The following is a 26,586-nucleotide window of genomic DNA, read 5'->3' as shown; positions in this document are numbered from 1 at the left end:
CCACTCTAACCTTTTACTCCTTATTTTCTCAACCACTGGGGCTACTCTCAAACTTCCTCTAATATACTCATTTCGTATCTTATCCAATCGTGTTACCCCCCACATCCATCTTAACATTCGCATTTCCGCCACATGTATAACGAAAATCGTATTAATTTTTTTTGTCTGTGTGACTATTCGCAAGCCGCTTTTGTTCCGGGTAATCTCCGAAACGGCTGGGCATATTTTGATGGGATTTCACAGGAGGGTAGCTAACACGGATAATGTATTGTAAAATGGCGTCAAAGATTTCTAGTAAGGTTTACGAGACAGGGATAGTGAAATAAAACCAATAGTACATTATTTAACTTTATTGCACCTATAAAAGTACACTTCGTTGCTAGTTTCGATGTTTGTTCATCCTAATACCGTACCAGATTACATACTAGCTAATCGTAAGTTAATCTGTTACCTGTTTAAATAGACATTATTTACTGGGATTTTACACTTTTGCATTATGCACATACCAGTAATACCGAAAAAGACGGCACAAAAATTGTGCATTATACAATATCAGTAAATTTGTAAAATTACTTATTGACACAAAATAAGATAAGAAAGTGGACCCGAGAAATGACAGTAAAATCTTTATTTGTTAATTTTCTTTTTGTTTGCAAGATTATTAGTTTTTAAGATAGTTGGGTCACTCGGGTTCACAAACACTTAATATATGGAAATTCCGACTTTATTCGACAGAGATAAATTACTGTACAGTCAGCGGCATATGTAAACATTTACACAGATTCAGAAACTTATACAGGCCATTCAAATATGGATGCACGTATTTTCCCTTACTTCCGTTTTTAGTTTTAAAAACGTATTCATTTATGTAGCTGACTGTACAAGCCAAATGTATTCGTACCGTGTGATATAAGGAACTCACTATATCTAAGTACATATTCTTATATTAAATGTCGTATACATTAAAAGCCTCCAAATTATTCCAAAACAAAAAAATACGAACAATGTGCACTTAAAAAATCTCCATATTTTGTACAAAAAAATTCTGAAGGGTATTTACATTAAGGACTGGTTGTAAAAAATAATAAAAAAATGGTCTAAATGGAATTGTTTCGTGGTTTACAAAATTATTCAAATGAATTACGTGTTTCGTTACAGATTACTTAGTATGTTAACATAAGTTACTAAAATATGCGATGTACTGAGTATTAAAAGCTAGTACTATAGTTAATTATTGATTGCCTTAAAGTTTATTAACGCCCAGTTTATTCCAGTCCAGTTATCGATATCAGCACTGGATTACTGCAAACCCAAAAAGTACAATCCTGTTACCCAGCGTATTTCGATTACTGGATTGGAATAATATAAAGATTGCATAACCGTGGTTTCCAATGCGTAAAAGAAACGTACCAAACATATAGCTATCTCTTTTTATCAATGAGAATGAGCGAGATAGGCATATTTTTTGTACAAGTGTTTTAGCGAAGGTATTGTATTTGTGCCAGAAACTTAACTATTTCGGGGGATACTCTACAAAATAACTTGAAGATCTTAAGAGATAACATTTAACGTAACACTATTATTAAAACGTATGGAAATAACTTTAAAAGCTACATTTAAAGTAAATTAAATTTAGCCCCGTAAAATTATAGGAAAATTATCTAACATTTTCTAATCATTAAAAAATCTAGAAAGGAAAAAAATATTGGAATGGTAAAAACACTTGGAATTAAATTTTGTATTGTCTTTTTTATTGCCTAAAAGTATAAAAAAAACGCAAAATACATATCAAGATGGAAGACGTGGAAGGAAGAAAATATTTAGAGACGATCTAATCGTTTAAAAGATGCGAAATAACAAAAAAAGTAAAACACAAACTGCTCAGTAGATCTTATACCAAATCTACAATAGGGACTATTTAAGAAAATATAATAGGGCAGTATTAAGTAGGTACGGAATGCAAAAGAAACTGGTGCTTATTCTAACAATAAGTGTTATAATCGGTTGCTGTATGTGGGGCGGGGGCGATGCCCCTGGGCTGGGAAGCGGGGGGGGAGACAATTTTAAGGGGCCAGAGGCGATTACCCGGGGCCGGGGAGCAGCGGCAAGCGGCGGGGCCGAGTGTGCGGGGCGTAGGTGTTGCCCAGGGGGCAGGGAGCAGGGCGGGGGCGATGCCCCGGGTCCAGGGGGCAGGGAGCGAGGCCGAGTGTGCGGGGCGGGGGCGATGCGGGCGCGTGACGTCGCCACGTGGACGGCTGAGAACGACCTTACACCAAACGCTTACATCACCTGAAAATGAACATTTTTTATATAAATTGCTATTATGGTGCTACTTAAAATACTAAAGTATAGTAAATTTTGTACGCAGAAGTTGGCACGTTTAAAGAGTATATTGGTTTTTAACATGCCAACTCTAATATTAGGTTCTAAATGTTTGAGGTCTTATCGCAACCACTTCTCCTCTGGTCCATCCATGGTTGACCACCTCTGTGTTTCCGCCGTTCGTTTGCCCCCTTTATGTATAAAAAAACCAATGGCCTAAGGACATGACAAATCGCGAAATGGCGTTTGACTTATTACGATTGGGGATATTTTGTGACATGAGATGTCAGTGGGCCTGCATGGTTGACTTGACTATGTCCTAGTCTATCTTAGGATATGCTCCGAGGTCAGTGGGGAGGTACAGAGATGGAGGAGGTAGTGATGAAGTGCGAGTGTACCTGCAGTATCTGGCTGGCCTCGAAGGCGGTGCCGGGCAGCAGCACGATGGGCGCGGCGACGCGGCCCGCCTCCACGCACACCATGTTGGGGAACTCGTCGTCCCCGAAGTCGCCGATCTCCTTCGCGAACTCCGCCCACGGGTTCCAGATCACTGCAACCAATATCAAATACACATACTTTTTTATCCGTCACTAGCTTTCGCTCGCGACTCCGGCTGTGGAATAAAAAATTAAAAGTAGAGCCTATGTGTTCTTTCACACTATCCTCTACATCTATGACAAATATTGTCGAAATAAAAAAACATGCCTATGTTACTTACTGATAATATAGCCTTTTAATGGTGCACGAATTTGAAAATGAAAATAAAATAAACTACTGGGTAGTTTTTGAGTTATTTCATGCATACAAAAATGCAAATCTTTCCTCTTTATAACATTAGTAAGAAGTAAGATAATTTACTTTAATGTTTAACGTAGTTTTTTTATAAATAAATAAAGTTTAAAAGTTTTCACGTAAAACATGAATATTTGTGCGGACTGTGAGATAGGGCGTAGTTTTGATCTGATAGTGTAATCACAGACCTGTGTCTGGGAAGTTGTACTTCTGTATGCGCATCTTGCGGCCGCTGACGACGTTGGTGATGATGTGCTCCTGCATCGTGTTCTGGTAGACGCGGTCCGTCCACTCGTTGATGGTGACCACCTCGCGCGTCTCCTGGTACACCGCGCCCTCACGCGTCTGCACACATCATTATACAACCCTCTTCTTTAAACTTTCTACGCAGAACTTTTAAATGGTAGAGCCCAATTTAACATCTTCGCACTGTAAGGTCAGGTCGATATACCACGACCACACAGAAGACAGACGTGAGGTAGAAGCAATTCCACCTACAGTCTGAGGAGTGTAGGTTCCGGAGGCCTAATTTTAGTATCTTCCTCTTTTCACCCTTTTCTTATAAGGAAAAGGTATGAAGGACGCGCATGGGAGAGATACTATCTTCTTAATATGCGTCTTCTCCGTCTACTAATGGTAAGCAACGCATCTGCCATTGCGGTTGTCTATGGGCAGCGCTCGCTTCACCATTGTCGCAGGTGGCCGCTTGCTTGTTTGCCACCCTATAAAAAAACTCCCTTCTAAAAGAACCTGGACACACTCAACATAACCTAATTGATGCTTTCTGGACCTATATCTCTATGGTACAAATAAAACATTCACTAGTGATTGAAATGTAACTAATTCTCTTGGTTACCTTATCAACGAACATGCACCCATGCATGCCGGTGATCTGGCAGCGGCGCACGTCGGGCACCTTGAAGTAGGTGTGCAGCAGTAGCTGGCAACTGAACGTCAACTCCTTGCTGGGGTTGTACACCCCGATGTTAAAGTGCAACTCCTTCTCGCGCAGGATCAGTCGGTACGTCAGTCTGAACCTGAACCATACCCACAATGCTGTTAATTATCGCAATATTTAATAAGAAAAGGTTGAAGGCCTATACCGAGAATGGGGTTCTGTTACTGGAACAAAAAGGCTAAATAAAAATAATCATAGATCTGGTTGTTCCCATGCGGCTTCATCTACAAGTAATTATAAAAACTCTATTTTATTGCGTATATGCGTAAATAACAACGAAGTTCGTTGGCATTGGCTAACAATTACCGTCACCATATGTTGCTTCTTTGCTGCTATTGGCTCTACGTTTTTTTTACCTTTCCCCCACGAAGGTGTTTTCCAATTAATTAACCCCTAAGTTTAATAGCGTAAATATATACTCTAAAGCATGTAAATAGTGTAGGGCTTTTTATTAAAAAATATTTGCCAACATTCTACATATTCAAGAAGTGTATGTTTACGCATTATTATATTAGTACTAGCTTTCGCCCGCGACTTTGTACACATGGAATCAAAAAAATCAAAAGTAAGTAGATTATATATAGCTCTACGTCTATGCTAAATTTCATCGAGATCCGTTTTGCCGTTTACGCTACAAACTCTAACAAACATCCATCCATCCAAATCTAAACTTTCGCATTTATAATATTAGTAGGAAGTAGGATAGAACAGTGAAGGAAATCAATCATCTAGGTTAGCTGTGATATACTGACTGGAAGTGCCACATGGAGCGCGTGAAGTCGTCATCCATTAGGCTGAAGATGGCCTCTACGTCGCCGCTGGCCAGCCGCTCCGGCAGCTTCTCTACATGCCAGCGAGCCACGCGCGCGAACCCGTGCTGCGGACCGAACGCCCATTGCCCAAACTGAGCTGGAAATACCACAACACATAATGAAATGGAATATAAACAAAAAACATTGCCCTCTCAGTCCGACATTGAAAAGCAAGGTAAGTAATTTTATACAATTTGGAATTGTCGTGTAAGCTTTAACTTGTAAATTGTGTAAACATGTAAATAAATTATGTAAAATGAAGAGAGAATGAATTACTTTCCTTTTGTAAATATAATAAAAAACTAAGAAACGAATTATTGTACTTACGGAACACGAACGGAATTCCACCTCGTATCGCCCTTTTGCCGTCGAACACGGCTTGTTTACTGTAATTAAAAATGAAGCGATTAATACATTATTAATTTATAAAAGCGACAGATGTATTTAATTAATTTATTATTTTAAACATTTAAAAAAAATATGCACCCCTTTTTACACTTTTCACTAACTTCATTTGGCCATTGGCAAAACGCCAAGAAATTGTCTCCTCCTTTCTTATGCGTTTTACATTATTAGAGTAACAAACAAAACTAACACAGTCCTTTATTATTGCTAAAAGACCTAGGTTTTTAAAAGGCTGTTATCTTTTAAAACAACACTATATTATATTTTATACAAGATAAGAATTGCACGATTTCGTTTGCAAATATTTATGGTAATTTCCTGCACACAATTGTCATTCACGGTGCAAAGACGCCATCTAGACGCGTAGCTAATCTATGTAGCGAATCGAATCGCTATCACAATGATATTTTATTACCTTTGAATGTGAAGAATATAAAACATATAAATAGGACTGTAAAGCTGTCCATCAAAATAAAGTCAATAAGTAATAGATAGTTTTATACATGCTACTCATTTTGATCGCCTCCGAAATGATACGTTTTACTGCTAGCCATTGTCCGCTAATATTACGAAGCAATTCAAATATACTTAACAAATGTTGTTACAACCCATTGAAAACATTGTTACTATTTAGCAACAATGTTTTAAAGGACATAATTAGATTCTAAAAATTCAGCAACACCTTCTCCGTGAATAGCAGAAGCTAGTCAATTTCCATTTAATTAAAACGAAATATGACACATCTATTAACGACACATCCATGTCTGGTACACCAATAGCGCAGTTTGACGTCGCGCAAGCCAGCAGCTTAACTTTCCAGCCACGTTTGAAACAAGATCAATTTTAGCGGTTGCATTCCAACGCGGCCGGGGGACGGTGCAAAAAGCACCCTTATATTATAAATGCATCAGTGGACAGGTCGGACGGTGCAAAAACCGGCGGCCGAGCGGCCAACGTATAAATTATTTATGCCATTTTTAGCATTTCGGTGTTTGTGTCGCTCGGACACGACTGACGGGCTGGGGACGTCGCCGCTCGGCGCTCAACGCCCGGTGGATCATCGATGCCACCATACTTGTCCTAGGATCATCTTTGTAACTTGTTCGACGCCATTTGCACGTTACTACCCTTTATCTAAATAGACTTGAACGAAAAAACTTGTCAATAGTAAAGTATAGTTTTCTATTGGTGTTGTTAAAACTGAACCTTGCTCGATTTATTACTAATATGACATTTAATAATTCGCTTCAGAAGTTGGAGGTAATCGCGTACCAGCTTTATGTAGCAAACAAAAGCGGTTAGAATACAAAACGCCAGATAGAAGTGTAAATGAGGCGAAGTGTTGCAATAAATAAATCGATTTACTCCCACGTTGTGTTCAGGAATTGTATTGGCGCTGGATCGTGCATTTTCATTGAATCTAACTGAGAAATGCCACACGATAGTGCACAATATTAATGGTCTAATTAAACGATAAACTATTGAAGCCCATTTAGATAATTCAACATACTTGTATAAATAACTAAATTATACTTAAGTTCATTTGTTACTCTCGAAAGATTTACAATCATATTTAATGGTTTTTAATTGAATAGTTCGTAATTTTCTATGGTGGCCTGTTATATGCCTTCATAATAGTGGACTTCCACTTGTTTTTGTACAGTAGAAACACGACAAGAATGCCTACGAATGCGGATAAGTGAAAAATACGACTGTTCTGCAAATCAATATAAGTTATGTTAAATAACTTTAGTTGTATTTAAATATTCATAACTTAACTAGACGTGTCAGGTTTGTTGGAAGAATGTAAAGTTAAATGGTTTTTGTACTTTACATATGCATACATTTACAAAAGTTAAGCCATTCTCTTGAGGTGTTGAATATAACAAATATAAAATAATCTAACGAAGTGGCAAAGTTTGCAAGAGCCAAAAGAATTAGTTCCAAGCGCATTGTCGATTAATTACTAGGACTAGGAATTTACTGCAAAAAGGGGCATATCAATTACTACTTATTTTAGTCTGATAGGGTTTTTTTTAGAACTGGCAATATTTATTCACCTGTCACGTCCATCAAAATAAGTTCCCATTCGACTTTTTTACCGAACTGAAGAGTATTAAATGCACTCAACGATTAGAATTATTCGAGGCGTTTCAAGCCGGCGATAAAACGAATGGATTCCGCGAAAACAAAGTGGGGGCTAGATAAAGTTTTAATTAGAGATTCCGGATGGAATTCCTTCATGACTCGCCTCTGATCCGATACATTCCCGCTTCGTCAGCGGTCCAGTTTTTACCAGGCCGCAAACCCGTTCCATTCTGCTAATGCCATTCTGCTCAGACAAACCATCACGACAAATGTTGACCGACCGATGCTTTCTTTTCATAATCGTTACAAAACATTTGAAATTTTAACGGCAATTAACCTTATTAGACTTACAAAATGTTTATAAGACTCAAGTATTTCAAAACGTAGAACCACCTTTTTCAATAGCTAAATGTTTAATGGTCTACGATTTAAGCACTGATAAGGGTTAGAGGGTCTGTTTAATCAAATGAAATTATTAACAGCATAGTTATAAATAGCCATAGCTCAGGAGCTATTAACGAAATAAATCAACATACCACAAACTATAGAGTAATTGATTGATTATCTAGTTAATCATTTACGACAGGCGAGTACGGTCTTATTACTTTTTCTTTCACATCTCATTATACGCATTTCAATCCGCAAATAAAATAGTTTATGGTTCAAAGAAGATACGCGTTAACGGATAGATATGGGTGTAATTGGAAGTAATTAAGTTGTGTACCAACTCTCATAGTTATTGTTCTCGGCTTTCATAGGCGCAGTACTGCGAACTGATATTTCTCAAGATTGTCACGTGAATAGTTCTCGTGAGATGCGCGCGCGCATCATATAGGTCCAACCCACTATTGATACTAGGGTCACCATACGTTTTACAAATTATGGAATGATTGCGGACAAAAAAATTATTGACTGTTTTAAACAATAGTTTTCAAAACAATTGTAATTTTACTAGTTATTTATTCTTTCTGATTTTGTCAAATTAAAAAAGAGGGGTTACGAAAACACATTACATTTAACATAATTGAGAAAGATAAAAAGAAAATAACAAACGAAATAATAGATTAAAATTGTAACGAACGATTTTTCTTTATTAATAGTTTAAAAGAAAATGAAAAGTAGAACTATAAAATTATACAGTCTGTTCCCGACTTAAATGATTCTTATACAAGCACCTGAAACGAACATCTTGTAACAGGACATACTTGAATAAATTGTGTCCCTATTACCGTTGTACGATAAGACCTGGTAATTACACTAGATGTAATGAATAGAACTCGTTATGACCATGCAAGGAGTTTATATCGACCCGCTCTCATCATTCCAGTAACGGGCCTATATAAAAATTTATAAACGCTAGCGCCAATAAAATTACTAATGCTAATTAACTGGTACACTATAACGCTGTACAAAGTGTCGACGCTTAAAAGCTTTTTTAAACGGTTTACATTTCGTAAGCTTATCATTTGCCACATAAAATACAGTAGTAATGATCTGATATACTGTATTATCGTAGGATAATTGTACCACTTTGTCGTATTAAAATAAATTATATGCAAGTTGGAAAATGCCCAATACACTAAATAAAAAAAAATATTTTTTTATTACAAAGTCTACTATATAAGTTTTGAAACAAGGTATTCGTAGTTATCTATACTATTATAATAAAGCGTGAACACACACTACTTTGTTGCCTAAGATGTCAGCAATTACACCATCTTTTTGAGTAATTCTTTTTTTAATAAAAAGCCCACCACTGTCGTCACGATATAGGTTATATATTTTCACGCCATTAAACTTAGGGGGGTAAATATTTTGGATATAATAGGGGTTTTTAACCCTAATATGGGAAAGAGACCATAAGTTGCTGCTAATATCAAGAAAAAAAGATTGCTAAGGTTAGTCATGTCATGTCATTTTGACATTTGCTATTGATAATTTGACAAATGTAAACAATAAGAAGCCGCACGGGAATAGCTAGTGAATGAATAAAATCGTTAAGGAGTTATTACTGTAAACAATGTCACAAGAATGCTTTAGTTACCAAGGTGCAATTTAACGACGTCACTATTAAAAAACTATCATGTTTATATATATCGCTTAAATCAAATTACCATAAAACACAATAGAATTATCATACTTGCACATTGCTCGATTAATATCAACGAGTCTCCAATTACCCCCCTTCAATAAATTTAATGAATACTCTAATTATTTTAACCAATGGTCATACGCAAGGACTAAGGTAAAAAAGAAAATGTCTCTCATTGAACTGGCTACCGAGTTAATGACTTGGATCGTGTCGCTTTGACATATTAAGGAGCCGTAAACAGGTTCTTGTAAATAAAAATGTGGAGTACACAACAAATTAAGAGACGAAACTATCACAAAGTTAGAAGTAGTAAACTTTTTTTTTAATATGTAATACAATTTTATTTACTTATTAAGTATCTATAATTAAGGGGGCAGAGAATATCGATAGACATGGACAAGAACACATTCAAAAAATAAAAAAAAATATTATCCATAACAAAACGTTGAGATGCCAAATTTCTAACATTTATGAGACGCCAAAATTTAACATTTTTATATTTATTGTAGAAATTCAAAAACTACTAGGTCGATTTAAAAAAATATTCCAATATTTTAAAGCTATGTACGTTACGACTCAAAACAAGCTATATTTATCAATGTATTTTTTAATTCCACGAGGAAGAAGTCGGGAGCAACAACTAGCAATAATTTGTAGCCCTACAAATATTAAGTTTCAATAAGTAAGGCTCAAGATTCATATTCAGGACTCCATATAAACTACGGTAGTAGTTACGAGTTATTTTTAATCTTATCGGCCTCATACTATCCAGTTTGACAGGCACATCGTGACGACTCATCAATATCATATTTTTCAATTAATTGCCTCATAGATTGATGTTGAAACATTATAGGCGTTACAGTAATTATGATCACCATCTATTTATGTATCCCTTGCAACTTTTTTATTATTTTCTTTTAAATTGGATGTTCATAATACATTACATAGATCGCATTATAATTACAGTCAGTATGAAACGATTAATTGTTACGAACTAAAAATCATTGATATCTTAAGAAAAGTGTAATTAAAATTTGTTCGGTGTTAAAATCTAATCAATAAGGCGTGTGAATTAAAATGCTTTATCGATACACGGTTCGTTAATTTAACAATCATACTTTAATCTCTCTTAAATCTTATCTATAAATGTAAACTAATATTAATTATAACATCATAATAATCTTGAATATTAACAATCATGAGATAGCTGATAACTGACAAAAACAATAGAATCCAATTCGATACAAAGGGAAAAAGATTTTTTTCTCTTTCTTTAACTACATCATTCTTAAATACACAAATGCTTAACAAGGTATCATCATCATCATCATCATCATCATCCACCTTATCCTACTCCCATAGGGTCGGCGCAACAGGTTTTATCCTCTAAATAACTCTATCATACGTCATTTCAGTCATCACTCCCTCTTTAATCATGTCACCTTTCACGCAATCCATCCATCTCTTTCTAGGTCTACTTCTACCGGTGTACTCATAACTATCGTTATGATTGTAACATGTCATTAATCCCTCCTCATAACATGCCCATACCATGCTAACCATTTGCTCCTTACCTTCTCTACCACTGGGACCATGTAACAATGTATGTATACGTAACCCTTATAATTATTTTGAAGAAATTTTGGACAGTCATCTTACTCGTCATTTGTCGATATATCCTAGAACTCAATTACTTAAACTGGTAACAAACTATACTTCTATACTATTATAATAAAGCGTAAACACACTCATATTTGTTGCCTAAGATGTCAGCAATTACAACATATTTTTAAATAATTCTTTTTTTAATAAAAAGCCCTATACTGACGTCACGCTTTAAGCTATATATTTTCACGTTATTAAAGTTAGGGGGTAAATATTTTGGATAAAAACCCTAATGTGGGAAAGAGACCATAAGTTGCTGCCAACATCAAGGAAGCAAGATTGCCAAGGTTTGTCGTGTCATGTCATTTTGACGTTTGCTATTGAAAATTTGACAATTGTAAACAATAAAATAAAATTTTATAATTTCTTGCGGACGAAGCCGCATAGGAACAGCTAGTTGTTATATACTTCTTGAATTTCATTATATGTCGTAGCATTCGGCCAGCATTGACAACGATATTAATTAATCGATCCACACAATTAGTATCGATATAAAAATATTTCGCAACAAAAAATCGATTACAAAAAGTTCTGTCTACGAGCCCTTTTAACCGGATTATGAAAACCGGCGCAATGTAAACAGAATAGTTAACGATGATAGTTAACGAGATTTAGATTAACCTTTTTTAGTTGTTACAAGACTAATGCGAGACGATTGTACAATGTAGGAAATGTATGTTTTTGTTAGAAAATTACATTTGTATTAAATATGTAATACTCCATACAAAATCGTCGTTTTGTCATTTGGCTATATTAAACTATGGGTATTTGTTGTATTTTCATACAATTAAAAATTATAATGCAAAGGTTAATGCAAGTGTAAAATGCAATTAAAACGGTGAATATTTCATTACCATATTATTATTTAAGTAAAATTACGTGATAATTAAAATTAATGAATAATTATTTTTCATGTTTTCCAAACTGTAGGTTTATAATCTGCAGTTTTATAGCTTTGTTTTTAAAAAATAAAACGGAAAAATATCTGCATTCAATTTAATATGAAGTCACAAACACCGTAGTTCGTAACATAAACCACAAAGATCCTTCAAGGTTAGATGTTTCTCATTGCCTAAGCGCAGAACAGTTGCAGCGTGACAAAATAATGGCCAATCTTCAATATCTTTTTTATTTCAGTACGCACATTGCTAAGAAAATTCAAACCTCTTGTATCTTGAGCTTCCGTTATGAAGTGTTCGTGAATTGTCATAGAAGTTTAGACAACCTTGATGCAAGCCCAGGGCCGCGTATTGAAAGTAAGGCCGGAACACGTAGGTTGCCTACCAACGGCAAAACATTACACGTCTTTTGTAACTAATGTTTATTAATAACTAACATCACGCCCTTAAAATGAACATCACGAATTAATACTGACCTAAAAGCAGGTTACGTGAAATGTTCTAACACAATGTCAAATAACCGATATATCTAGTGAGCTTCATCTTTATTTTTAAAACAGCTTATTGGTTTTTAAATCAATCATCAACACATCTATCTGTTTATCTATAATAGTAGATCTATCCATGTATTATGTCTAAATACATCCTAAAAAGTCATACCCATAAGTCAAAGCAAACTAATTACGTTCGAGTGCAATAATATATTTAGCTGTAAACAAAACAAACGACGACTTCCAACATCCAAGTGTAGACAAAGCGTGTATAAAAAAGGCGACATTAATTGTCCGAATGCAAATTGTAACGGGGACAGATACAAACAGCGGTGGCTCGGTTGTCTGGCCGCAAGTCACCCCCTCACCTCGCCGACAGGGGTCAGCTCGCTATAGTCGCAGATGCTCCGGACAGACGATTAATAAGGCGCTCCGCCCCCGGAGCCCCGGGCTACTGCTGCCTGCCGGCTACCCCGACCGCAACGCACCGACTTACGAATACGGTCACCATACTTGCACGACTTACAAGTACAAATATAAAAGACGATTTAACTAAACGATAATTTTACGCACACTATTACTTTATATTTTGTAAGCATATAGTAAAACTTGTGTGTATGTTTAAAATGTAATCGATCTTCTTTACAAACCGCTTAGATATCATACATTACATAAAATCATTTATGCAGAAGTCCTAAAAAATGTAAACGTATGGCAACCCTATAATGTGCGGTGATTTAACAAACGGGCCGTGATACGCAGATAAGCCGATTACGCGATGCCACCTATATGCATTATTACCACTAGACTGGCATTGTGTTCATAACTGACTTCAAGAGTTAAAATAAGGAGTTTATTTAGGGTTGACGAGTGATCACTGACGAAAGAACTTAATTTTGTACGAACCAAACTAGTATAATACAAGTCTTATCAATCGTAAATTGCAAACTAAAGCAAAGAAATGCTATCCCATTTATCTTCTTGCGGACAAGGACGACGTTTCCTTTAGAATAAAATTAACTAAGACAGCAAAAAAGTGTTAGTGGATATTGTAGGCAGCTTGCGTTGACTTACCGCTTTTTCTAGAAAACCAACATAGATTTTAAAGTAAAATTAACATACAACAATAACTTAATATAAAAGATTGATTATATATCTAAGAGAAAATACCCATTTGCGATACGAAATCAACGAAAAATTATCCTAATATAAGATTGGTTTTAAAAGGAGCATCAAATTAGATGCCCCAAATGGTGTTGGTCGCACTGAAGGCTACGGATTCTCGCGCCTTTTTTGGTTGGCGCGCAATCTGCCGCGTCACGCGTCAGCTGTGCACCAACACTATGATATAATAAACATCACCATGTACGGCTTGCACTTGTTGTAGTATGATGACGTCACAAATCACGTTTGCAATTTGAACCCCGAATTGAATACACATCAATAGACACTGTTCTTTTTTAAAAAAAATATGCGCATTTAATTCATCAAATTGCACTCTATTTATAAGGAAATATTACCTAGACACCTAAAACCGTATTGGGAAAGTCTCTTAGTACCAAATTTAATTCAGATCAAAATTAAACCGAACAAACCGATACCTATAAGAAATCTTTAAGTTCAGTGTTTCCTACGTACTAATTAAATTAGCAATATCAAATTATAATAACAAGACAGATCGTAGTGTCTGGAGCCATATAAGGCAGTGCTTATTCTAATATATTATGAATCATAACATACAACACTAGAGGCCGGGTGTGACTTGACTAAATCGAAGCAGTCGATTACACGCCCATAATGAATCGATCAAAGCTTTACTGGAACGAAAATCGATAAGATGATGAGCGTAGGATGTTCCAGCGGCATTTCTAAGATCTTATCGATTTCACATATTGTATTTGAAATTGATGTACCAAAGCAATGATAGCAATCGAGTAAATATTGTACCGAGTCGAATAAACCAGGAACAACTATATTGAGTTCTTAAACCATACAAATTATAAATTATCGGGACATATAGACTTGTATCAAGTTACCCTTTTATTCTCTGCTATACATGGATAAACCCAATCAATATAAGTTTTTAGAAATCAAAAACATTACCGTCTATGTATAGAAATTATTGAACTTTGAGCGATAGAAGAGCACACAAAAAAAGATGAGTCACTCCTAGTTGAAACATCATGTGCAGCTAATGTAAGGATAATATTACCTACATCAAGAGATGACATGTTCAAGACATCCGTGACAAGATATATTTCATCACATCAAAGTTTGTGGTCTTTAAAAATGAATCAACATTAATTAAGCACAGAGAAGTAGAATGTACCAACCTTTACAAAACTAAGGTCAGATGTAATATGAAAAATTCATATTTTAAATTATAAAGATGGTTTAATTGTGATAAATCGTACAGTCGAATGATAATTACGTACGTCGGTAAAGTCGGCGCGAGATAAATCAAAAGCGTTAGCAAACTGCGAACATAATTTTAGTAAATCAACGTCTGAGCAATCGGGCAGTCATTATCGAGTGGGTGCTCGTATTGCTAAATTGCTTGTAGACCCGAGGTACGCTTGGGTCCTTCTAATATTTCACATCGCAGCTGTTTAACGTAGAACAATCGAAGTCTTGGGTGTCACCGGACGGACAAAAAATAAAAACAACATATGCGAACTCGCCCCGCCTGCGCCCGACCCGCAATAATCAGCACGTGCAGCGGGAACACCACAACGCTAAGCTCCCACTTCGCCATTTACTGACTACTCATAAGCGATGTCGCTGATAGAACTTAATCATCTCTGTTCTTAAATCATTAAAATTAAAAAAATATAATGAAGATACAGAAGGCGTTAAATTGTTTTTGAATCTATCAGTTCAGGTAAAGAATACAAATGTTTATGCTACTGGAGATCACGTAAACATTCGTTTTAGTTTACCTCATCCTTACTGGATATAAACCAGCTCGGTAAAAAGTGGATACTGATTTTATCTAGTTGTCTAATTCAGTAGCTTATCGTGAGAGTTTATTTAATTACATAATAGAATGAATCTTGAATGGTTCTTTAGAATACAAGAATGTCGGATAGGCGCAATTAGAGTTCATGGCGGTACGTGAAGCGTTTAAATCAAAATTTATCAAGCGAGTGGAAACTGGAGATAATGTTATGACGGTTGCGGGGCGCAGCGGGCCCGACTATTCAACGGAGTCAATGGCGTGTGACCGCCGCCGCACCGCGCCCGCTGCCGAGAGGTCGCCGGGCGCTGGGTGACGTTTACATTCTTCAAGCTACAACTCGTCTTTTTTCCATTTGTTATAGAACCGCGCTACTGACGGATTGAGTTGTACGACCGAGCACGTTATCTATAAAGCGCGATCGGTTCCGCTCCGACGACATGAACTTTCCGATAAGTTCGCGGAACGCGTAACGAGCCAAAGATGGAAAACAATCAATCGGCATCTAATGGCGCGATAAACCCGTTTCAGCCGGCGTCGATCCGTGAAGGCAGCGTAACGTGAGGCTCGCATCCATTGACGCGCGTCGACGATCGATGGGGAGCGATCTCGCGGTCATCCTCTCCGGATCTTTGTCTGCATCGCTTCGGGAGCGGCATAAAATTATCTGGGCATTAGCGGGGCGTCCGGAGAAAGGCAACGGGAGGCGCGGGCAGAGACGGGTGCCCGGGGACCATTTGTCATCGGCGCGTGGGGCGGGGGGAGGAGATGGGGAGGCAGGGAGGGAGGCGGAAGAAAGTACCGGCGACTCGGGGCTGCAGACGCGGCCACAAAAACAAGACCGAGAGAGCAGGGGCGGGCCGCGGTACCACTGTGCCAGCGCGCCACTCGCCGCTACTGATACCAACTGATATATTATATTGTTACTGATAAAACATTTTATGTATTTGTCATCTACGTTTTTAAATATTTTAATTATATCAAAATCCAGTAGCCACTACAAGCGTATTTTCTCACTTATTTCCTAACCAACTGAAACTAGCATATTTTTCCAGCGGGGAAATTAAATATGATACATTTTACTTATAACTTTTCTTGAAACAAAGTCAAACTTTAAAAACATACATTAACTCAAGCTAAACATAATTTATTTTATGTTTAAAAAGGGTCAAGCGATCAGCACGTAAAGAGAGAAAGGTTGGGGAAGGAAGGCGTTGCAAAAAGCTCGAGCACAAACTATGTTTAATATTAGAACAGAAGGCGCGCAAGTTTTTGCGTAGAGCCGGGACGTAGCCGCGCCAACTGCGGACCAAAGCTTAGAATAATTAATATTTAGCTTGAGGGAATAACATAAAATTATATTTTATACGTGTGCGTGACAGCGTGGAATTAAAAAAAAACACAAAAATAATGAGTAGCCTATGTGTTCTTTTAGAGTATCCTCTACGTCTATGCCAAATTTCACCGAGATCCGTTCAGTCGTTTAGGCTACAAACTCTATTTATAGTATTAGTTAGAAGTAAAATTATGACTCTGCATAAATCTGCAGAAGAGCCAAATGTATAAAATTGGCATAATTGCGTTTACATTAGAGATCTAGTTTTCACCTGAAGTAAATCAGTTCTTCTTTACATAAACAGAAATGAATGTTTGAAATTCAAAGATCAAAATTTTCATTAGGACGATTTTCGAGAAAGTTCGGTTCGATAAATTCGATTCGGACCCTTTAGATTTAAACCCGAACGAAACTTTGGTTACCATGAATTTAAACGTACCATTAAATTAAACCAACTATTGTGTCAGGGCAGAAGTAAACTTTCTAAGGGACTGCTAAAGTAATCAAATGAAGTTTTAGTAAGTTGCCAGTACTTTACAAAACATGAAAGGAAATCTATAATTTTACCAGTACCAGTATCACCGTACTTTTTTTTTTAATTTATACAACTAAGCTTTTCTATTTCGACATAAACATTTTAGAAAATGGTTTAAATGATGTGCAAAACATTTAGCCAAAGGCAGTGATATCTGTAGGTATGTAGGGGCACAGAATCATTAGCGGCAGTCGGTCGTTTGTTAGAGCCGTTCGCAGTCGAGACGTGTTTTTGTCTCCTCGCCAAATTGCATCCGCACAATACGTGCGCCTCTAAATTGATATCGAATTAATTGCGATAAAACGGTTGTACTACTAGATTCTATGTACAGTTGTAGTCGCACTGCATTAACGTAGACTTCTAAGTGTATGAGAGCGGATAACTCCTTCCTGTTTATAAGTAACAAATTATCATTGTTGAATATCTAGATTTATCTATGTTAACATTATAAAAAGGAAAGGTTTTTATTTTTGTATGTATTGAAATAACTCAAAAGCTACTGAGCCGATTTCAAAAATTCTTTCACCAATAAATAGCTACATTATCACTGAGAAACATATGCTGTTTTTATTATTTTTATATACGCGCGCACGAAGACGCGAGCATCAGCGAGTATATTATAATTTATTACTTAAACATGCAGTGAAATAATAAAACACTAGACTTAATTGAAGATAAAATAAGCTTTCGTAAGGCAACCAACATTCTTGTTACTAACATGTAATTATTTTATAAACTTCTAACCTCTCAGCAGTAGCAAGCGGTAGCAACAGCAAGATAAGTTTTAGTGTAATTCTTCCGTAGTTTATTTATTTCTTTGTATACCATCTTCAATGTGTTCTTTGCATGTTTTGTATTCATCTAGCAAATCAACGTCGACAATAAGCTGATCGTAATGAACGTTACGTAAATCGTATGACCTTAAGGCATTTTGTTTTTAAAGTATAATTAATTTCGTATGAATCGCTAACGTCATAATTTTTGAATTATCATGAATTGAGCATCATTTGTCGGTCATTATGTTAATAGCATCTTGAGCATTAAAGTAGATTTCCATGGCGCGTGACTATTCAAGAGACATGGACAGTGGTCCGCAGTGCGGAGTGCCGCATCGTATAGAAGCACAGGACAGTATTTCCACATCATACTTGATATGCATGTATCTCCTTACGCACCGTGGAGACCAGCCTTAATACTTACTTACGTACAACCGAAATCCCCCACTAATCGACTTATGAGCGGAAGCTAGTCGTTTCGACCCGGATACACTCACGGTCACCTGTACTTTTATCACACTCGTAGGTAATGATTGTTATAATTAAATCGTTTTATTAGACATGTTAATGTAACAACTTTAAATTTTAATCGAGATATTACAAAACAGTAAAGGCTGACGAAACTTTTAACTGGGGGCTAGTTTTAGGGCTATTAGTGCCCTGGATGAGATTTCTACAGTACTCTCTTTATTAACATGCCTTTGTGGACAAGATTACCCGAGACTGTGTATCATAATTACTAGATGTATACCACCCCTTTCTGTCCAGTGCCTTAGACGGTGGCCCAACCACGTTCTATCTTAACTCAGGTGCTGCTTTCCACCGTTATTCTAGTTCAATATTATAGAAACAGTTCATTTAAGGCAGTTTATTGTAAAAGGTAATTGCGGTGTTTTAGAAAATTCCTTTGCGGATTTAAAGATTCTTAGGTACTTTATATGGTTATCGTCAACAAAATCATAGATTGAGTATACGTTTTTTAACTGATCTTGAGGTGCAGGGTAAATTTTTGCTTAGAAAATTCAAATCACAAGTGAAAACGAAAAAAACAATCACATTTCCGAGCCCTTTTGGTTTTCGTTATTGTCTTTATACTTTTTTACTAGCAAAGCGACTTGACAAATCAGAATTGAACGTCCCCGATAAGGAGACGCCATCGTTCCGCTCCAAAGAGCGTTTTTTTCTTGACTATTTAAGAAGATTCTTTAGTAAAATGACAATAACTATAGATCTTGAATCAATCAGAAGAATAGTCGAATAAATACTGGTATAAAAATCATGAATATACGAGAAAATTTTGCCACACTAAAATAATATACAGTCTATTTAATTTCTGGAATTTACTATATCAACTTGTTTTTATTTATTTTTATTTGGTACGAATTAAATGATGATAGGCTAGTATAAAAGCATTTTGACAGTAAAACTATAGACATCAATTTGTTTTGTTAAAAATGTTCTAAAGTAAAGTCTGTAACAAGTAGAGTGACTTATCACTCTTGATACTTCCTTACAAACACCAAATCTGAATAATGTGTATGTTAATGCCAATGCAATGAATTATTTATGTTAATTTAATAACCAGCACTATGTAATTACACCATGTCAAAGTTGAGTTAACACTTGAATACTAATTGATCATTTCAAATGTTCGAATAGTATAAAATAATTTGTACCTGATTTATTAATTTGAATAGCATGGAAATGGAGAAATAAATTTAAGAATTCAAATGCTTTTTAAGAAATTATCATCATCATCTACTCCTAATCAATCAGCAAAAAGTTTTTGTCCTCCACATAACTCTATCATATCTCAGTCATCACTCCCTTTTAGATGTCATCTTACATGCTATCCATCCATCTCTTTCTAAGTCTACCTCTACTGGTGTACCCTTCCACACACATAACTAACATTCTTGTAACATGCGATTAATTTTAAGTAATTATATCTGAAGTAATGTATTTTAAAGATTTTCTACTACTGCTTTATTATTTGCCTATAGTGTAGACACCCCTAACTTTAGCAGGCTCTGACCTTCTCAGTAGAGTCATATGACCTGGTGTATATTATAATCAATCTTATATTTTAAGTACTTACCTTACAAATAATTGTTCTTGATTGTTCACACGCCATGATACTACTGTAGCACCTGAAACAATTGAAACATATGTTTTAGTCAATACAAGACCTTTGAATGTCCTGGATTTCTCTTAATGGAGGTTTTTATGAGTACAATTATAAAACTATTCCCATCCTCCCTCGGAAAGCAAGGTAGTTTTTAAAGATTTCTCCCCGATGCCAACAAAGGTCACTTAGAAATGAGAACATAATAATTCATATTAAGTACTTGTATTTATATTACGTTTATGAACTTAACTAAATAAAATTGTGAATAACACTCTAGAAATATAAATATTTTCAAATTTTATCTAATTCTGTAATATAAAAATAATGATTATATAAAATTTTTAAGATTTCACAATTTTAATTTATATATTAGAATTCCTTATGTCTATTGAAAGATTACATAGTAATTATATACTAATGTTGTTAGACAACTTATGAATATTTTTTGTCAGTACATCAAATACCAACTTACAATTTAGAAGCAAGTATATACAGTTTACTTCCTACAATCCAATAGCCAAGGTCATATCGCCGCAGACAACTTATTCTATTCAACGAAACCGAAAAAAAAACTCGTTACCGTCTGTAATAGACACAAAATAGGATTTTGTATTGAACAAACCGCGATTAATTAAGCAACACATAACAATCATTAGTTATATTTTACGGAATAAAGAAATTATAAACTTTAGAAACATTTTTAAAGTTCCGCGCCTACTTAAGAAAATAAATACTGACAAAAACTTTTAAGGGTTTTAAGACAATTAATTACAGTCTAACAATTTTCAGTTGTGAAGTTTTTGTAGAAGTCAAAACGTTACCAATCATTTAATTTAATAAGCTTACTCACCGAAAAGATTTACGGTACAAGTTGTATTATTGCCTCTGTCGAGAACGACAACACTCGTCGCTGCCATTTTCCGTTTGACAGCGAAGCCAACTGCCAATGCCAAATGCCAAGCTAATAGTGATGTGCTGCTGCCTTCGATGTTGCTTTTTTATGAATGCAACATTATTGAATCTTTATGTTTATCAAAGTAAGCAATAGATGTTTGACATAAGTACTCCTTTTTACTTCTTTAAAAATATGCCGAAATCAAAACTTTCGAACTTAACAATTTCGTTTTACTAAATTAAATTCTCAACAAAAATTTCGTGAACGCAGACAAAATTGACCAATCAGAATCGGCCAACGCTGTGCCGGCTAATGTCACCGAAGGCATCATACGTGTATTTTTCCGGTCCTTGTCCTTTCCCTCAGCTTCACATTGTCGGCGAGAATAATCGCACGGTTGCACTCGCAGAATAAGTTGCCGTAAAAATGTTAGGCTCGTTTAAATTTGTGTTACTTTTAAGTTTAATTTATTTATGTAAAGCGGCTGAAGAAGATGTACTAGACCTTACAGACTCCGACTTTTCTTCCTTAGTATCCGAGCATGATACAGCACTCGTCATGTTTTACGCACCTTGGTGAGTTGGTGGAGTATATATCTCTTTTTATCACTTGACTTATATTAATTGAACTTATTAAAACTTAATCTGAATACTTAAATACAATTAGGTGCGGTCATTGTAAGAGATTGAAACCGGAATACGCGCAAGCGGCCGGCATCCTGAAGAACGATGAAACTCCGGTGATGCTTGCGAAAGTAGATTGTACGGAAGGTGGAAAGAGCACCTGCGAGAAGTTCTCCGTGTCAGGCTACCCTACGCTTAAAATCTTCAGAAAAGGCGAACTATCTCAAGAATATAACGGACCTAGAGAATCAAGTACGTAACTGTATATTAAAATTATATTTTTCTCAATGAATACCAAAATATTCTACTTATAACGCTTTTTTCGTCTTTTACAAATTAAATAATAAAAAAAACTCTACAGATGGTATTGTGAAATACATGCGGGCGCAAGTTGGACCTAGCTCTAAGGATCTGCTGACTGTAGCTGATTATGAAGCATTTACTTCCAAGGATGAGGTTGTTGTTGTTGGATTCTTCGAAAAGGAGACAGACCTCAAGGGAGAGTTCCTCAAGACAGCTGACAAAATGCGTGAGGAAGTCACCTTCGGCCATTCTTCTGCTAAGGAGGTTCTAGAAAAATCTGGATACAAGTAAGTATTGATGTTAAGACTTATTTGTTACTTGTAAGTATAAAAACTTGATTTCTCTAAAGTTAATTGTCACTGGAAAGTCTTAGTTTTATTTCTTTACAATTGTGAAAAATAACTGCATTTTATTACAAAATACTGGGACATCTTGCTGATAGTCACTTTTTTATCTTTCATAATTAAAGCATAACACTTTAACTAGCATTGTTAGAATATTTGCACAAGTGTTTGCTATTTATTGTCAACAATATAACACTTGTACTTACAAAAAAGTATCATAATTATTAATAACAATATTTCACATAATAATTGAATAATAGGTAGGTATTTTTAGAAATCTGTTTATTCAAATATTTCCTAAAATTTATATAATTTGTTATTAGTGTCCAGTAGCAGTAGTAACTTAGTTAAAATTCACTTTTACCATTATTTGATTAGATAAAATGACACTCATTTATTCATAGTGGTATATATCACTATTATGATAAATGAAATGTGATCTATGGACTATTTATTAAAATGTTCTTCAATTGTTATATTGAATCCAAATAAAGCTTTATCTTTAGTGCTTAAATGTAGACACAAAAATAAGAAAATAACCATCAATTTGTCTAAAGTCACTGCTACAATTTTACAGCTCATCTTCATAAATATTTTAAAGGTAAAATTTAGAATTACAGCTTTTTTTACACATAGCAGGATGGAGTAAAAGGATGCAATGTCCAATATCATAATTGATTGTTACTGAGTAATCATATTTAAATGTTTTTTTTTTCTAAATACACTATTGCATAGAAACTATTTCTAGATATATGCTATAAAATTTCTACTTTATGATTTTCTGGTTGCACAATTTATGTGCGAAATGGTTTAAATTCTATTGTTATCAAAAGTATTCAAGTTAATTTAGTTCAATATATAAACTTGTAAAAGTGTAACACATACATGTAAAAAACTAGGTTTTGCTTGCGACTTCGTCCACCTTTAAAAAAAATAATAAAAACATGGCCTATGTTATTCAGCGTTAATGTAGCTTTTAAATGATGAAATAATTTTTCAAATTGGCCCAGTAGTTTTTGAGTTATTTCAATACATACAAAAATAAAAATCTTTTCTCTTTGTAACATAAGTATAGATTAAAAATATGTAATTCAAACAGTAAAGAAAAACAATATTATTATATCGACCTTACAGCAGTTTAATGTATAGATTGCAATCTTGAGAATTATTATCGTTCATTTTTAATATGCCGGTATTTTAACTATTACCCATAATCTGCGTAATCTTATCGGTGGTAAACATACCGGCGTACCATCGGAGCATCTTTAATATACCCGAATCAAAAGTGTGATAAGCATGGTTAGATATTGGAGAATCGTTACATGTTAAATGCGTTAACTCATAAATCACAATGTTTTAAACGGTTAAGATTTTAATAGTATGCGTTAAAGCTGCCGAAAAATTGATCTATTTTAGAATTGGGTTTAGATTATAACACCTGATGTTAATTTGTATCTTTGTCTTTTTCCGTTTACTCAAATTGTGGTACTTTTAATTATTTTATTTAATTTGTCCTCATATAAAATTCAAAACATATTACAATTAGATAACTTTTATCGTAACTTGCATTGGTAATTAATGGAAAAAATACGTGTGCGAAAACATATTTGTAATTACACCGCCGACACGGACATGCCTTATTAACTTTCAAATAATGTTGATATAGCAAAATTATTCACCTATTTCACGCACGTTATTAGACTAATAACAAACGAGGTCGTATTTTATTCTATTTCTTACGTATTTGTGAATAACTCGAGTTTAGATATATTTCAAAATATTTTTTAAATAACAATTTTTTTCCAGGGACAATGTCGTACTGTTCCGTCCTAAACGTCTGCAGAACAAGTTTGAAGAGTCTTCAATAGAGTACAAAGGCGACAACCTCAAGGCCTTCATCAAGGAGAACTAGTGAGTATAATGTACAAAAATATCATGTTCCTCTACACAGCTTACATATGGAAATTGGAGATAGCAAACATTCTCTTCTTCCCTTATTCAATGATTGATCTTAACTTGGTCTTCAACTTCTAAGAAAATACTTTATAAACAAAAATTACATTTGTTTATCATTCTTTATAAATGCAGATTAAGTTCAGTAACAATTTTTAATATTAATTTTTAACTTTACAGCCATGGTTTAGTAGGCGTGCGTCAAAAGGACAACATTCAGGACTTTACCAACCCCCTGGTGGTGGCTTACTACGATGTTGACTATGTCAAGAACCCCAAGGGTACCAACTACTGGAGGAACCGTGTGCTTAAGGTAGCTTTTGGTTTTTTAAATACTCTCTTATATGTACGATCAGGGAATCTGGTGGTCATACACCTTAAGCTCCAGTAGTTCGAGAATTTTGTTTGAGATGACGCGGAACTATAACCAATAAGAAGCAGCTTTAAAATAGGTCGGAAAAAAAGTCGGTCAATGTACACTGCTAACTGCTTTTTATTGTCTCTGTTGTTTGTTTTGATTTAAGAAACGAAGTAATATTTCTGAAAGTCCAACACCGCGAATTACTGTGACTGTACTTATTAAAATTATTTTTAAAATTCTGTATTACTTGTTACTAATTGAAATTGTCATTTGTTGTCTTTCCCTTTTAGGTAGCAAAGGAGATGAGCGAGGTGAACTTTGCAGTGAGTGACAAGGATGACTTCACTCACGAGCTGAATGAATATGGCATGGATTATGTGAAGGCAGACAAGCCCATTGTTGCGGGACGAGATGCTGATGGCAACAAATTTATCATGACTGCTGAGTTCAGGTAAGTCATTTTTACAGGTTTTTTGTATAGATATCAAAGAGTAAACTAAAAAAGAAAAGATTTAAAACTGACTTTTACTTTTAGCATTGAGAACTTACTCGCTTTCACTAAAGATCTGATTGGCGGTAAACTGGAGCCCTTCATCAAGTCGGAGGCTCTGCCGGAGAACAACGATGGACCGGTTAAGGTGGCTGTTGGCAAGAACTTCAAGGAGCTGGTGACCGACAGCGGTAGGGACGCTCTTATTGAGTTCTATGCCCCCTGGTGTGGACATTGCCAGAAATTGGCTCCAGTGTGGGATGAACTTGGTGAAAAAGTAAGTCAATATAATATTGTTCAACTGCTTAAAGAGTTGATAACTTACTTCTTGAAGTTGACATGTTGTATTGTGTTCTTTAGTATTCCATTTTAAACATTCATGTGTTTTCTATAGCTCAAGAATGAAGATGTCGACATTGTGAAGATCGACGCGACCGCCAACGACTGGCCCAAGTCCCTCTTCGATGTATCTGGCTTCCCCACTATCTACTGGAAACCCAAGGATTCGGACAAGAAACCCGTCAGATATAACGTAAGTATTTTTGAAAAATAGTACAAAAAAACTTTATGATGTGACACTTTTGACAGGAAAATGATTGTTTAACCTAACAAATAAGATTGTTTTTTTGAAAATAATTTTAAATTTATTGCTATTACAGTAGGCAACCAATATTCTTCAACCATATATTTCAGTTGGCTACTATATTACTAAAACTTTTTGTACTATATGATCCCTTAAAGTCTTAACCAGTTATAGGCCATAACAGAGTTTTTAGATAGAAAAATTTTAATAATGTAAAGATTTTTAATACTGTTTTTTAACTGTTAATTTTTTGTTTTTGTAGGCCGGCCGGTCGTTGGAAGACTTCCTGAAATACGTATCAGAGCATGCGTCCAGTGAGCTCAAAGGCTGGGATAGGAAGGGTGTTGCCAAGAAGGACGAGTTGTAGGCAACATTGTGATGAACTTTCTATGAAAGATCTGTGTGTGAATGTAAAGTGTGAGAGTGCCTGCTAATGTTATAGATAACTCATTTGTTTTGATATGATACAGAGTATATACACAGAATAAATAATTTTTACACATCACAATTTTAAAAGTAGCAACACTTTATGCTACCTTAAATAGAAATTAATTGATATAGGGCAACACTTTACAATTGTCTCGAATAATTTTATATCATTGTTGAAATAGATTTTAATATTAAATAGGGGCACAATTGTATCTGATCAAAACAAATTAGAATCTATCAGATAATTCTAAATACAGTAATATTAAATGCATTTCTTATATGTGTCAGTGGGATAATGAAATAAATTAGGAAATATTTATATACATATTGTTTTTATTTAAACCTAACCT

General features: G+C 35.1%; 2 protein-coding genes across 2 annotated transcripts; one reads left to right on the top strand and one right to left on the bottom strand.

Annotated features, from left to right (window-relative positions):
* Positions 1 to 335: 335 nt before the first annotated feature.
* LOC106099240 (glucose-6-phosphate 1-epimerase) lies at positions 336 to 21,224 on the bottom strand. The gene is made up of 8 exons (XM_013277707.1): positions 21,106 to 21,224; positions 20,226 to 20,277; positions 5,212 to 5,270; positions 4,825 to 4,981; positions 3,971 to 4,151; positions 3,303 to 3,459; positions 2,721 to 2,872; positions 336 to 2,289 (listed from the first exon to the last, which is right to left on the bottom strand). The coding sequence occupies exons 1-8, from the start codon at positions 21,170 to 21,172 to the stop codon at positions 2,281 to 2,283; spliced, it is 834 nt and encodes a 277-aa protein (XP_013133161.1). The 5' UTR covers positions 21,173 to 21,224; the 3' UTR covers positions 336 to 2,280.
* Positions 21,225 to 21,463: 239 nt separating this feature from the next.
* Positions 21,464 to 26,559, top strand: LOC106099236 (protein disulfide-isomerase A3). Its single transcript, XM_013277702.1, has 9 exons — positions 21,464 to 21,725; positions 21,817 to 22,025; positions 22,135 to 22,363; positions 24,227 to 24,331; positions 24,554 to 24,686; positions 25,025 to 25,185; positions 25,270 to 25,501; positions 25,619 to 25,756; positions 26,070 to 26,559. The coding sequence occupies exons 1-9, from the start codon at positions 21,577 to 21,579 to the stop codon at positions 26,172 to 26,174; spliced, it is 1,461 nt and encodes a 486-aa protein (XP_013133156.1). The 5' UTR covers positions 21,464 to 21,576; the 3' UTR covers positions 26,175 to 26,559.
* Positions 26,560 to 26,586: the final 27 nt, after the last annotated feature.

Source organism: Papilio polytes, unplaced genomic scaffold, assembly GCF_000836215.1.
Source record: "Papilio polytes unplaced genomic scaffold, Ppol_1.0 DF824135.1, whole genome shotgun sequence".
NCBI classification, from domain to species: domain Eukaryota; kingdom Metazoa; phylum Arthropoda; class Insecta; order Lepidoptera; family Papilionidae; genus Papilio; species Papilio polytes.
The sequence above is the reverse complement of the archived record's forward strand: the minus strand, read 5'-3'. Positions and strand labels throughout refer to the sequence as shown.